This window comes from Hibiscus syriacus, unplaced genomic scaffold (assembly GCF_006381635.1).
Source record: "Hibiscus syriacus cultivar Baekdansim isolate YM2019G1 unplaced genomic scaffold, ASM638163v2 tig00116962_pilon, whole genome shotgun sequence".
In the NCBI taxonomy this organism is placed as follows: domain Eukaryota; kingdom Viridiplantae; phylum Streptophyta; class Magnoliopsida; order Malvales; family Malvaceae; genus Hibiscus; species Hibiscus syriacus.
In genome coordinates, this window is record NW_024063488.1 from 3,205,772 (window position 1) to 3,219,701 (window position 13,930).

General features: G+C 33.8%; 2 protein-coding genes and 1 pseudogene across 2 annotated transcripts; all 3 read left to right on the plus strand.

Moving 5' to 3' along the window:
- Nucleotides 1-3,392: 3,392 nt before the first annotated feature.
- LOC120190203 lies at nucleotides 3,393-4,633 on the plus strand (annotated as a pseudogene).
- Nucleotides 4,634-8,811: 4,178 nt separating this feature from the next.
- Nucleotides 8,812-10,553, plus strand: LOC120190206 (COBRA-like protein 1). Its single transcript, XM_039193316.1, has 6 exons — nucleotides 8,812-8,881; nucleotides 8,971-9,050; nucleotides 9,133-9,589; nucleotides 9,673-9,832; nucleotides 9,904-10,166; nucleotides 10,252-10,553. Exons 1-6 carry the CDS (start codon nucleotides 8,812-8,814, stop codon nucleotides 10,551-10,553), a joined length of 1,332 nt encoding a protein of 443 aa, XP_039049247.1.
- Nucleotides 10,554-11,679: 1,126 nt separating this feature from the next.
- LOC120190421 (type III polyketide synthase B-like) lies at nucleotides 11,680-13,176 on the plus strand. Its single transcript, XM_039193505.1, has 2 exons — nucleotides 11,680-11,894; nucleotides 12,004-13,176. Exons 1-2 carry the CDS (start codon nucleotides 11,702-11,704, stop codon nucleotides 12,993-12,995), a joined length of 1,185 nt encoding a protein of 394 aa, XP_039049436.1. The 5' UTR covers nucleotides 11,680-11,701; the 3' UTR covers nucleotides 12,996-13,176.
- The last annotated feature ends 754 nt before the right edge of the window (nucleotides 13,177-13,930 follow it).

Here is a 13,930-nt window from a genome sequence, read left to right on the forward strand (position 1 = left end):
TGCATTCAGGTCCTCTACCAATATTATTAGCTCCCGATGAATAGGTTGTCTGGCCTCTCTGCCTAAAAAGCCGGCATACACAAGTAGTAGAAGGCATACTCGGACAACATCGACGTCTTCCATCCGAGTGAAACCAGCTTTCTTATTAAATAATTTCTTCAGGTCGTCGACATGTAGGTTCGGCTTCTCCATTGACTCATCCGGAAAAACCCGGGATAACCATGATGGGCGGGCGATATGACGAGTGTACCGGCCTACATCATCGTGTCCGAATCGTAGACCAGTGATTAAGCAGAACTCCTTCCGCCCAAAGCAAGTATACGCTGGTGGAAAATGAAACCATATCTCTTCCTCACCACGTTGTATACTGTCGGGTAGATTTGATGTCATGGTCTGAAGCCACAAATGGGTCAAATTAGCATCTCCACCCGGATGCTGTACTCTCAGCCATGGCCCGAAGCAGGTTTCCTCAAACAATTGTCTTTGAGCAGGTGAAAGCTTCTTTGCAATTGTAGTGGCCAGGCTGACTTTATTTCTCAAGGTCAATTGAGCCGAAAAAAATTTCTACAAAAACAATAAACATACCAAGTTAGATATACCAAAAACTACACTGTGAAGATATACCAAAAACAATAAACATAAAAAGTAGTAGTTTATTCTTGAAACTAAAATTTGCAACACTGTTTTGTCTTTTGGTTGAAATGAAAATCGCAACGAGAGAATCGCAACGCGAGATGACAATCGCAACGAGAGAATCGCAACGCGAAATGAAAATCGCAACGAGAGAATCGCAACGCGAAATGAAAATCGCAATGCGATTTTGGTTTCGCGTTGCGATTCTCTCGTTGCGATTTTCATTTCGCGTTGCGATTCTCTCGTTGCGACAGTCATTCTCTCGTTGCGATTTTCATTTATCTCGTTGCGACTCTTCTGCAAATTGAAACTTGAATGGATTGCATTACTTCAACCAAAAGACAGAACAAAGACAAAGACAAATACTAACTTGAAAATCGCAACGAGAGAATAGCAACGCGAAATGAAAATCGCAACGACAGAATCGTAACGCGAAATGAAATCTAAGTGAAATGGTTAATCTATTATTGAAATGACCAGTAAACTTATCATCAGTTTCAATATGAAAAACCTACAATAATGCAAACATTTCAAAATAAAATAATTAAAAAAACTAACCCTCGGAGGTTGATTTTCCATTTCTGAATATTGTGAGGGATTTCTGACCGTGAATGGTTGTGAGGGATTTCGCCGGAGATGGGGACGGAAATCTTCGGAGATGGGGACGGATTTCTTCGCCGTAGAGAGTGAGAGATGGAGATGGGACTGAGTTGTGATTTTAGGTTTTAGGTTATGAGTTGCGATTACGGGATTTTGTCTTAATATTCTTTTTGTAATTTGAAAATAAAATACGCGTAGCGATTATAATGGCGCTTTAAATATCGCGTTGCGATTTACGGATACGCGTTGCGATTTTATGTATTATCGTTGCGATTTACGGATACGCGTTGCGATATACGGATACGCATTGCGATTTACCCATACGCGTTGCGATTTACGGATACACGTTGCGATTTACGGATACGCGTTGCGATTTATGTGTTCGCGTTGCGATTTTCATATTCGCGTTGCGATTATTGAAAATCGCAATGCGAATTTGTACTATCGCATCGCGATTTTCAAGAATCGCGTTGCGATTTTGGAAACTGATTTGCGATTCTGGGGATCGCGTTGCGATTTTTATTTCGCGTTGCGATTTTGTTGGTCATTTTGGCAAATCCAAAAAAAGTTGGTTAAAATCGTATATTATAACTTTTTTTTGGTCACTGAGGCGATTTTCTCTAATTTTTTTTGAAGATGAATGACTTAAGCAAAACCAAAATGTGATATTAGATATAATTTAAAAAATAATTAAATTATTAAATTAAATCTTACGATTAATCGAGTGACTAAATATATAAGTTATCAAAAGGTTTAATACATTTTTAAGTGCTTAAATATCTCAAATTGACTTTTGACGGTTAAATAATTTTTCGTTAAAAATATGTGTCTAACGTTTTCTTCATTACTCTTTTAGGTGTCTACCGTTATATTTTTTTAACTTTTTAATAATAAAAATATTCTTTAAAAAAGTTCAAAAAAATAAACCCTCTCGTGTCGTCCCTCTCCCTCCCATACCTTCAACTTTATTTATTTATTTTTTGTGTGATATTATTTTTTAACAACATTTAATAATGTTTATTGAAGTTTAAAATTAAATGTTTAAAAATATAAAAATATAAAAATAATCTTTAAATTACAATTAAGAGATCAAATGAATTATTATTCACTTTTTTAAAAAATCAATAAAAACGCAATAAAAATTTGAAAGTGAATAAAATTCAATATAAAAAAGAATGTAAAGTTAAAAAATATCACCTCTTTATTGAGAGATCATTTTTCTAATATTAATTTTAAAAATATAAAATAAATATTAAATTATAATTTTATTAGCAATGAATAAACATTATTAACTGTTGTTAAAAAATAATAATTAATGAATAATAATTCATTTGATCCCTCAATTGTAATTAAAAGTTTATTTTAATATTATTTTATATTTTTAAACAATTAATTTTAAAAGTCAATAAATTTTTTAAAAAATATATGAAATTTATAATTTTTTAAATTATAAAATATTTATCATCATCATCGTCATCATTTTGTAAAAGAAATACTGGTTATAAAACTTTTATAAAATTATTTATATTTTAAAATATTTACCCTCAAAGTTTTTCTATACTATATTATACGTATTGTGTAATTTCATGCAAAAATCAAAATAAATTTATTAAAAATTAATAAACATTATTAATTGTTGATAAAAATAATAATTAATGAATAATAATTCATTTGATCCCTCAATTGTAATTAAAAGATTATTTTTTTATTTTTTTTAAACAATTAATTTAAAATTCAATACATTTTTCAAAAATATATGAAATTTATAATTTTTTAAATTATAAAATATTTATTATTATCATCATTATAATCATTTTATAACAGAAATACTAATTATAAAACTTTTATAAAATTATTCATATTTTAAAATACTTACCCTCAAAGTTTTCCTATATTAAATTGTACATATTGTGTAATTTCATGCAAAAATCAATATCTATCGTGTTATAAAATAATTTGTAAAAGAATATTTAAAAAATTAATGTAGAAAGTTTTTTTTCACACACAAAAACAAATAAATAAAGTTGGCATTTTTTCATAAATATCACCCTAATATAAATTAATTACATAGTAGGCACATTTTATAAATATTTAAAAAATAGCACTAAGTTTTTCACACGTTTCACAAGGCGCGATTCATGGACCACGTCTTACTCCATATGGCGCCACATCAGAGTAAGGCACGGTGCATGAACTGTGTCTCCCTGCAAAAGGTGTTAGATCAGAAAATAAAGATGAAATGGTGTCTGACAGGAAAATAAAGTTGATTAGGATGATTTTTGGAGAAAATGCCAAGATATTAGGTAATCAATCTTTCACCCTTGTGCTCGATTTTCTGAATTTATCTTTACAAAGTATGTTATTCCACATAATCCTTTGAAGTTGTTCAAACTTAAACTCAGATTCGAACATGAATCTTAAATACATGAAATCTTATTATATTTTTTTTAAAACAATCAATACATAAATATTAATATTATTAATAATTTATTTTTAAAAAATAAAATCTTAATATATTATATTTTCGAGCTGCTCACGAGCTTTTCGAATCGAATATCGAGTAACTCGTTTCGATTCTTTAAGAACTCGAGTCGAGCTTGAGTCGAGTCCATTCGATCCGAGTATTTATCGAGCCTTGATCGAGTCGATCTCGAGTAGCTCGCAAAGGTAAGTTCGGATGCAAAGAAGGTTCTAAATTCCGCAAAGGTAAGTTCGGATGCAAGTACCGAGGATGCAAAAGAAGATGCGACTGGCCCAACCTTTAGTTTCTCAGGGATCATTCGAGCTTTAGAAAACAGTGATCAGGAAGATGTCAAATCTGTTATCTCTGATTCATGTGTATCAGTTGGAAAATACCATGTGAAAGCAAGTCTCCTCGACTCTACAGTTAATTCTCGATAAGCATGGAGACAGCAGCTAACTGTCGATTGGAATCGGCTTCCATGCGTGCATATTATTTAGAGTGCTTGTGTGCTGTAATTCAAGACTTGCAGTTCACTTCATTCAAGCAACTGACCAAAGCAAAAATTAAAGAAATATTTGCTGTTCTCAAGGATGTTGAATCTGCAAATATTGATGTTAGTTGGCTGCGCGTTCCGCTCAATGAAATCTCGGAAGCCTTTGATCTTGTTAGTCAACTACAAACTTTTGAAGCCAAAAAGGTGAAGTATGAAAGTTCGTTAGAATCGGTAAAGAAAGAACTGGAATCTCGAATGGAAAATCTAGCTGAGAAAGAAAAGGAGGCTGCCGGTGCTCAGGAACTGGTTGCCAAAACCAAGGCTCAGTTGGATGACATGGAGAATGAATATTCTCAGCTGGACAAGGCTCATTCATCTATAGCATCAATCACCTAGAAGTTCAGGGGCAAATCTCTGACAAGTGAGTTCTTGTGATGGCGATCACGAAGCAAGACGGTACGTTAGTATTCGAATATCAGATGTTACATTATTTCTTATATCATCTGATACTTGGCTTTCAGGAATAAAGTGTAGTGGTTGATCTTAGCCCCAATACCTGGTTCATAAATATGGGTTACGCTTTGCTTAACCTCAATCCTTATGCACATTTGCATTGTTTTGAAAACCGGACCGGACCGGATCGCTGTCTAGTCCGGTTCAATCTACACCGGTTAAACTACTATTAGTGAACCGACCGGAACCGTTAAACCGTTTAAACCGGACCGGCTAAAAACCGGGAAAAACCGGAAAAACCGCCAATTTTGTTTTTTTTTTTTTTTTAAATTAAACCAAACAACACCGTTTGTTAAACGAGCCAAGTCGAACTCGAGTATTACTGAGCTCGACTCAAACTTGAAAACTTTAAAAGTAAGCTCAACTCGACTCAAACTCACGAGCTAAAAATTATCAAGTTCAACTCGAATTCGAAATATAATATTGAAACTTGAACTCGAAAAGGCTTGAACTAAAAAAAATTTAGAAGTTAGATTGAAGCCTAAAATTCTAGCTTAATTAAAGTGAAAAAATAGTTCACTCAATGCTCACCAAAAGGCTCCATGATTTTGAATGCCAAATTACATCTATTATTTATAGAAGTTAGTTTGGATGCTCTTCTATGTTTCTTAGTCATGTAGTAATGTTTTGTTCTCATATTTTCTCTTTAGACTTTTGGGATGCTCTTCTATGTTTCTTAGCCATGTGTGATTGTTTTTAAAAAAAATTAAACCAAACAATATTATTTTGTTATGATTTTTTTAGCCCCAAATTTATTTTTTAATTATAGTTATATAATTATATTTATTATTTAATATGTTTTACCTTAATTATTATGTTGTAGTTAATTTGAATCATTTTGTTTCACTTAATTTTATGGTTTTTAACTTATATATGACTTGCTTTGAATATGACTTGTGATATAAAAAATTATTTTTTATTAAATATTTTTGGTATTTTTGTTTAATTTTTTAAATAATTATGACGTCGTCCGGTTCTTTCGACCGATCGGACCGGTTCGACCGATTGAACTAGTGAACCGATAACATGATCGATTCGCTAACCGGTCCGATTTTGAAAACCATGCACATTTGATTATATATATGATTTGTATTTTGAGATAAAAGCAGAGTTGAATAGACCAGTTGACTTCTTTACTCCTTGACCTGGTTTTAATTCATCTTGTTGAAGGAGATGGCTGGTAATGGAGTTTAGAGTTGAGGAGTTTGGAATTTTTCATAATTTTAGATTAATTTGGGGTTTATTGACAATACACATATAATTTTATTTTTTTTAAAATAAAAAATACAAATGTTACACGTTATTTTTTTTAATGCTTTTTATGGTGTAAACACATAAAAAAAATAACCTTGAAAATGTTAGACATTTATTTTAAATTATTATTTTTTGAACAATTTCTAATTGGGAAGGAAAAGGAGAATTTTGTTACTAGCGGATATTGAATCTATTAAGTTAAAGAAAAAGAGATGCGTAATTGAATAGTTTCAATTTTTTTTCTATAAATTATTGACAAATAAAAATATTCTAAATATCTAAAATGAATAAAAAGTACATTAAACATTAATTATCTCATTAAGTTTAAAAAGAATGATAATGTATGTAAAACCCCATTTTCCACCAAATATGCTGTTTGTGTATAGGTTTGTAAATGAACTGAACGTTCAGCGAATCGTGTGGTGGGAAGTTCGTTTATGTGCGTTTATTTATTAAATGAACGAACATGAACAAGATTTTGTATTTGTTTAATTAAATGAACGAACATGAACATATGTCTCGTTCGTTCATTTACGTTCGTGAACGTTCGGTTATGTTCGTTTATGTTTGTTCGGTTATGTTCGTTTATGTTCATTCATTTATGTTTAACTCAATCTTCTTAAATCAATTTTGGTGATCAATTTGTAAGTATCTTAAAAATATTAATTAATCTGATATTATGATGACCAACTCCATAATTAACCCAATTTTATTTAGAGATTAAATCCAATATGTTAACCCGTGAGGCATCTCGCACCTATATTCATTTCCCTTTTTTTTCCCAAACCCTAGTGTTCACTAGAGAGTGGAGACGATCGCTGAAAGTTTCAAAACAAGTTATATTATAGTGCAATCTAAAGTTTTACATGTATGTTTTCGTCTCTTACTCTGTTTTATTTGGCTTAATAGTTGATATGTAAAGTTATTGCGGGTATCTTCACATCTAAAACTCAAGAAAACATCATACTTCTTTCCATAAATAGATGGGAAGATAAAGGTAACAATCAGAAGTATATGAGCATCAGTAAAGAGAAAAATATATAGAATTTGTCAGAAAACAAAACAAATGTTTATATGTAATTTCTGAAAAAGAGTGTAATAGCGGAAGTAATGGGTTTTCCAGGAAGAACCCATTAATAAGTAGAAAATACACTTTGACAATGAACTTTTGTTTTCATAGTTCTTGTGTAACCTTTAGTTGTGAAGTAGACTTTAGGTACGTTAAAATTTTGAATGGTGGTTTAGCAATAATATCAGTTACGATATGTAGCATCGAAGAGATTTCGGATCTATGTTATTGTCTTGTAGTCCAATTTGTACCATTCAAAATCTTCATGAGGTTAAATTTTCTACTTTGCCAACGGAAAAGATCATTATTAACAAACTTCACTAAAGTCTGACATTGATGTCACAAAATTTTTAGCCGGCGAATTTTTTAGAATAACGTAGTGGAAAATTATTGTTCATATATAATCATGGACCACTAAGATAAATGTTATATCGTTAAATTAAAGTCGTGTGAATCATTTAATATATTTAAAAAATCGATCGAAATATTTGATATCTTCAAGCATTTCATCACTGCTAATCAGCTCTTACGCTATTTATCACTGTAGATTTGGTTGATTTGCATTGTCGACTATTTTTCATGAAAGAACAATGGAAGGTAGGGTCTCCAACGTTTATGTTCGTGTTCATTTATGTTCGTGTTTGTTTATGTTCGTGTTCGTTTATGTTCGTTTATTTATTAAATGAACGAATATGAACAAGTTATATTCCTTAATAAACGAACATAAACAAAAAAAAATTTGTTCATTTATGTTCGTGTTCGTTTATGGTCATTTATTTATTAAATGAACGAACATGAATATACATCCGTTCGTGTACGTTCGGTTCATTTACATACCTATTTGTGTACGTAAACTTTTCTTTTTTGGTGGTTGGTGACAAAAGTCTATTGAACATTAACTTAATAAAATATTTAAAAGATATTTTATAAATAATTATATAAAACATTAAAGTTACTTTTTCTTCTTCTTAACTTTATTATATACTATTTTTAAAGACATCCTTGCTAATCGAAATAAATTGATAATTTTTTTTCTTAACTCAACTATTGTATGTTTCAATTTCGCCTTTTTCTGTTAATTAGCGTCTATTTGAGTTGAACATTAATCTGTTGAATAAGATATAATAAAATCTGATATCAAAATCATTTAAGTTGTATTTTAAGGATCGACTCTCCATTTACATTGTACTATAGAGCCAATGCTTGAAAGATTATACAGTCGAATCTGTGCTTAAAAGCAACGGCGGTGCCAGTAGACATTACTAAATATATTTTATCATATCTCAATCAACAAATTAACGTCAAACTCAAACAATCGTCAATTTTTAAACGAGAAATGATGAGTTTGGAACATATGAATAGTCATGTGACCATTTTGTAACTTTTAATAGTCGATGACTCAACAAATTAACGTACCATAATAGAATGATCATTTTGTCACTTTTAATAGTCGGAGAAATTAATAAAATATAATTTTATAGTCGGTGAATTAATAAAACACTACCCTATAGTTTGGATTGTTTATGTTGCAGAGGACAAAATATATGCTTCCAAACCCAAAAGGACTTACCTTTTTGGTTTAATATGCTACCGGCTGTCAGAGGATCTTGTAATTGGCTACTGGGATTTGTCTTCTAATCTCCATTTTTGATTTCTCCAATGCTTCTAGTTTGTCCAAACCCCAGCATTGTGAAAACCATAAGCTTTGAATACCTAGTTTCTCACATTTGTCAAACTACAATCAAACCCCATATCTCAATTTTGCTCTTTCTTCTATACAAAAAGATGGGGCTGTTTTTTACTTGTGATCAGTTTTTGATGCTGATGGCTTTGATCACTGTCTGCACTTTATCAGGCATCAAGCAAGCAATTCTCATTCTTTGTTTCTTAGAATTTTCATTGAGAAAAGATGTAACTAACAATTAACATTTACTGGTTTTGCAGATTGTTATGATCCTTTGGATCCCAATGGGAACATTACAGTTACTTTTGACATTAATCAATGGATACCAGAAGGCTATCTGGTCAGTATGCCACTGACAATCACTTGAGGATTTCATTTCAATCGTTTACTGTCTGATTCTTCAGGGTTACATTGGTTTCTAGGCAAGGGTAACACTTCAAAATTACTATCAATATCGCCATGTTGATAAACCTGGTTGGACATTGGGTTGGACATGGGCTAATGAGGAGATAATCTTGTCTATGTCCGGTGCTTTCGCGACCAAACAAGGGAACTGTTCGTCTTTCAAGTCCCAAACCACGCCGCATTCTTGCGAGAAAAGCCCCGCCGTTGCTGATCTTATGCCGGATGCCTTAGCAGAAACCAGGACAGATGATTGTTGTCATGGTGGTCTTCTTTCTGCTTGGGCTATCAAACCTTCTGAGTCATTTTCATCATTCGAAATGACTATCGGAAACTTGGGGACGAATCCGAAAGTGCAAGCACCGATCAATCTTACTTTAATGGCTCCTGGTCCTGGTTATACTTGTAGCTCAATTGAAGAAGCTGATCCCACAGCTTATTCTGATAATGGGGGTAAAAGACAACTCCAAGCATATAGTAAGTACCCAATTTGACTCCATTACTATCCATTGCATTCACTAAATACTCCATTACGAATCAAGTTTTATTGTGTTTGTCAGGAACATGGAAATCAACATGCACTTATTCCAGCTTTGTTGCCAATCAAGCACCTGTATGCTGTGTTTCACTCTCAACGTTTTACAATCCCAAGATCACATTTTGCCCTGATTGCAGCTGTGGATGCAGAGAAGCAGATAAAAACACAGTTTCATGCATAAGGTGGGTTAAAATTGTCTTCATTTGTTATCCAAAACCATAGTTTCCTAGCTTTAATGTCACTCATCTTTTAGAGAAGGTTATGATGATCCGGGATCGGATTCATTTGATAATCAAGATATAGTGCAATGCACCGATCATATGTGCCCGGTTCGAATTCACTGGCATGTTATGAAGAACTACTTTACACACTGGAAAGTAAAGCTGACCATCTCAAACTACAATTACAAAAGAAACTACACAAACTGGAATGTGCTAATTCAGCATCCTGGATTCAGTCAGAGTACAACAGCCTATAGCTTTAACAGTACAATGCTTCCCTCTTTTGGACTCTCAGGTACTTGTTTTGTAACCAAATATTTTGATTCAGATTCCAATATTTCTTGTAATGATCAGGGTTCATATGGGACGAACTGTTGCAGATGAGGTTGCTCTATTTTGGGGAATTGAGTACTATAATGAGGAGCTAAGCAGTGCTGATAAAGATGAACCTGGTGCAGTATCCACACAGATTTTACTGAGGAAGGATTTGGATTCCTTTACACTTGGGAATGGATGGGCGTTACCTCGAAGAGTGTATTTCAATGGTGAAAACTGTCAAATGCCTCTTCCAGACACTTTCCCCATGCTACCAAATGACTGCTCCAGCTTGAAACCTACCAACCCAGTTTTTCTTCTTTTCATCTATCTGACTTTCAAGACATTTGATATCTGGCTTTCATAAACAAAAGGGTTTAATGTCAAACCCCCAACGTTTATGTGAAGGATCATTTTAGTCCGTTTTATTTAACCCTCAATGTTTTAATTTTTAGTTAAAATAATCATTATTTAATGGAAATCGTTAGTTGACTAAAGATCAACGTATGTTGTTGATGTGACATTCACATTTGTGCTTAACTGTTGACGTGTACATGTCAAGTCATTATCTTGGTTGACATTCCACAAGCTACATCATCACTTTAGGTGACGTGAAGCATACCACATCATATTAGGTAACAACACATGTGAAATATCACGTCAGCAATACGTGTTGACGGTTAGCTAACTAACAATTTTTATTCAACATGGATCATTTTAATAAAAAAATAAAATGTTAAAATACTCTAAAAAAAAGAATAAGATCAAAATGAACATTCAAACAAATGTTGAAGACTAATTTTAGCATTATGTCAAATAAAAAGCTCTCTGAAAAACTTTTGAGCCACCTTGATGCATTCAAGTACAAGGCTATAATTCATGGTAAGGTACGAGGGTTTTTTTAAGTATATTTACAAAGACGAACCCTGTATAGAAAAAGATGAAACTTTTATACCAACCCTTACACGCCACTTGATGTGAGCATACGTGGAATAATGATATTTGACATTGAACACTCACACTTTTGATATTTATAGTGTTTGAACTCGGGACACTAAAAAATAATAATAATTTTTTTTACCACCAAGATCGTTTGGTTCAAGACTTGATGTAAGCAAATGTGGGATGACGACCAAAATCTGTGTACCAACATTGTAGGTAGTAGAATATCATGGCATGTGATGCAGATTTGTTTTTCTTGATGGGCAAAACTCCACCAAGAATAGGATTTTGCAATTTACAGTAAAATGCAGATTTAAACCTCAAACCAAACCCCCAACCGACGCTTGTTATAATTAAGTGCACAAAGTTCTTGCTTCTCAACGACCCTTTGTCTGTATAATAACGGCACCTTTCACATTTTCGCTACTTGGAATCAATAATCCACAGCTCCCTTTGAGCTTATTCTTAAAAAAAATGGGATGGCAGCAGCATTGACAATATATATACACAGTAGCATACCAGAAAAGAACAACCTCCCCAGGCAGAAAACGCTTCAATTGAAAGCAAAAGGGAATGAAAAACATGGGGAGTGAAGAAGAAACACAACAAGGATTCTCGAAGATGGTGAACCCTGGAAAAGCCACAATTCTGGCTCTCGGCAAGGCTTTCCCTCACCAGCTTGTCATGCAAGAGTTTCTGGTTGATGGCTATTTTAAGAACACCAACTGCGATGACCCTGATCTCAGGAAGAAGCTAACCCGACTCTGTAATACCATGGAACTTCCATCTCTACAACTTTTTATTCTTTTCTTTTTTTGGTCTTAACTGAAAACAAAAGTTATTAACACATTTTCTTGCATTTTGGCACTTGACAGGCAAGACAACTACTGTTAAGACAAGGTACGTGGTGATGTCGGAAGAAATCCTGAAGGAGTACCCTGAGCTTGCCATTGAAGGACTCCCCACTGTGAAACAGCGATTGGACATCTGTAACGATGCGGTCACGGAGATGGCCGTTGAAGCCTCTCGAGTTTGTATCGAAAAATGGGGTAGGCCGATATCGGAATTAACTCACTTGGTGTATGTATCCTCGAGTGAAGTTCGGCTGCCTGGTGGTGACCTTTACTTGGCGAAAGGACTAGGACTCAGCCCTGAGATTCAACGCGTAATGCTCTACTTCATGGGCTGCTCTGGGGGTGCTGCTGGCCTTCGTGTAGCAAAAGACATTGCTGAAAACAATCCTGGAAGCCGGATCTTGTTAGCTACTTCTGAAACTACGATTATTGGTTTCAAACCACCGAGTGCGGATAGACCGTATGACCTGGTCGGTGCAGCACTTTTTGGCGATGGTGCTGGAGCTATGATCATTGGCTCTGATCCAGATTTGAGCATTGAGACACCCCTCTTCGAGCTTCACACTGCAATCCAGAATTTCTTGCCCGATACCGAGAAGACGATTGATGGGAAACTTACGGAAGAGGGGATTAGTTTCAAGCTTTCAAGGGAGCTTCCTCAGATAATTGAAGACAACGTTGAAAGTTTCTGTGAGAAACTGATGGGAACTGTTGGATTGACTGACAAGGACTATAACAAGATGTTCTGGGCTGTTCATCCAGGGGGACCTGCAATCTTGAACAGAATCGAAAAACGACTAGATTTGTGCCCACAGAAACTAACTGCAAGTAGAAGAGCTTTGATGGATTATGGAAATGCTAGCAGTAACACCATTGTGTACGTGCTGGAATACATGATAGAAGAGAGCTTGAAGAAGGAAGAGAACCAAGAAGAGAGTGAATGGGGCTTGATTTTAGCTTTTGGACCAGGAGTCACCTTAGAGGGTATTGTTGCAAGAAACCTGACAGTATAAGAATAATGTCGTCATATATTTCAAGAAAGTTGCATCTTTTACCATAAAATCAAGTGTCTCACATGCAATGGGAGACCATAATCAATTCATGTTTCACAAGGAATCTATGTGAAAAGTTTAAACTTCCCTCTAAATCTACATGATCATATTTCTTTCCTTATATTCTGTGAGTTGAATTTCTTAACACAGGAATATTGTATGCCTATATAAGAGCCAAAGCACATCATCACATGTAGGAATAGTACATAATAATTAACTTCATATAAGCAGAAGATTAGTATTCGACACCGAAAATTAATCCAACTATGCAATGTTTTTATAAATAAATATCCACCCAAATCTTCTGCACCCCCAAATTTACAAACAATCCGCTAATTTCCAGTCATACGAAATGTGTCCTGAGAAAAAAGCACAACTTAAACAAGGATACAAGTTAGAACTTTCTTCCAGCAGTGAGCTCGTCAACCAAAGCAAAACAGCATCTTCACTTATACTACACCAGACGGAAGACGGAGAACAAGCTGCCCTCCAAAGACACCGCAAAACGTAAAGGGTTATATACAAAGTTATCAAAGGCTCAACGCCCATCGAGGATCAAAAGTGTCCTGGGCCTTGAGGCGCGAGGCGTATAAAAGACGCGGAATTCACGAAGGCGAGAAGCATAATATCTAAAAAATTATAAAACATCGTTCAATTTTCTTTATATACGTACGATTTTAGTTTAATTATCATGTGTTAATTTAAAATTGAAGAATATATTTTATAATAGAAAATTGTTAATAGTTATTACTTTTAAAAATAAAAACAAAAGAAAAATAAAGATAAGAGTCCCCAGTTGCCTTTATTCAATTCAATCCCCAACATTTATTTATATATATAAAGATATAATTAACAACAACAGACAAACAATTCCCCATATCCATTTTATCCCCTTC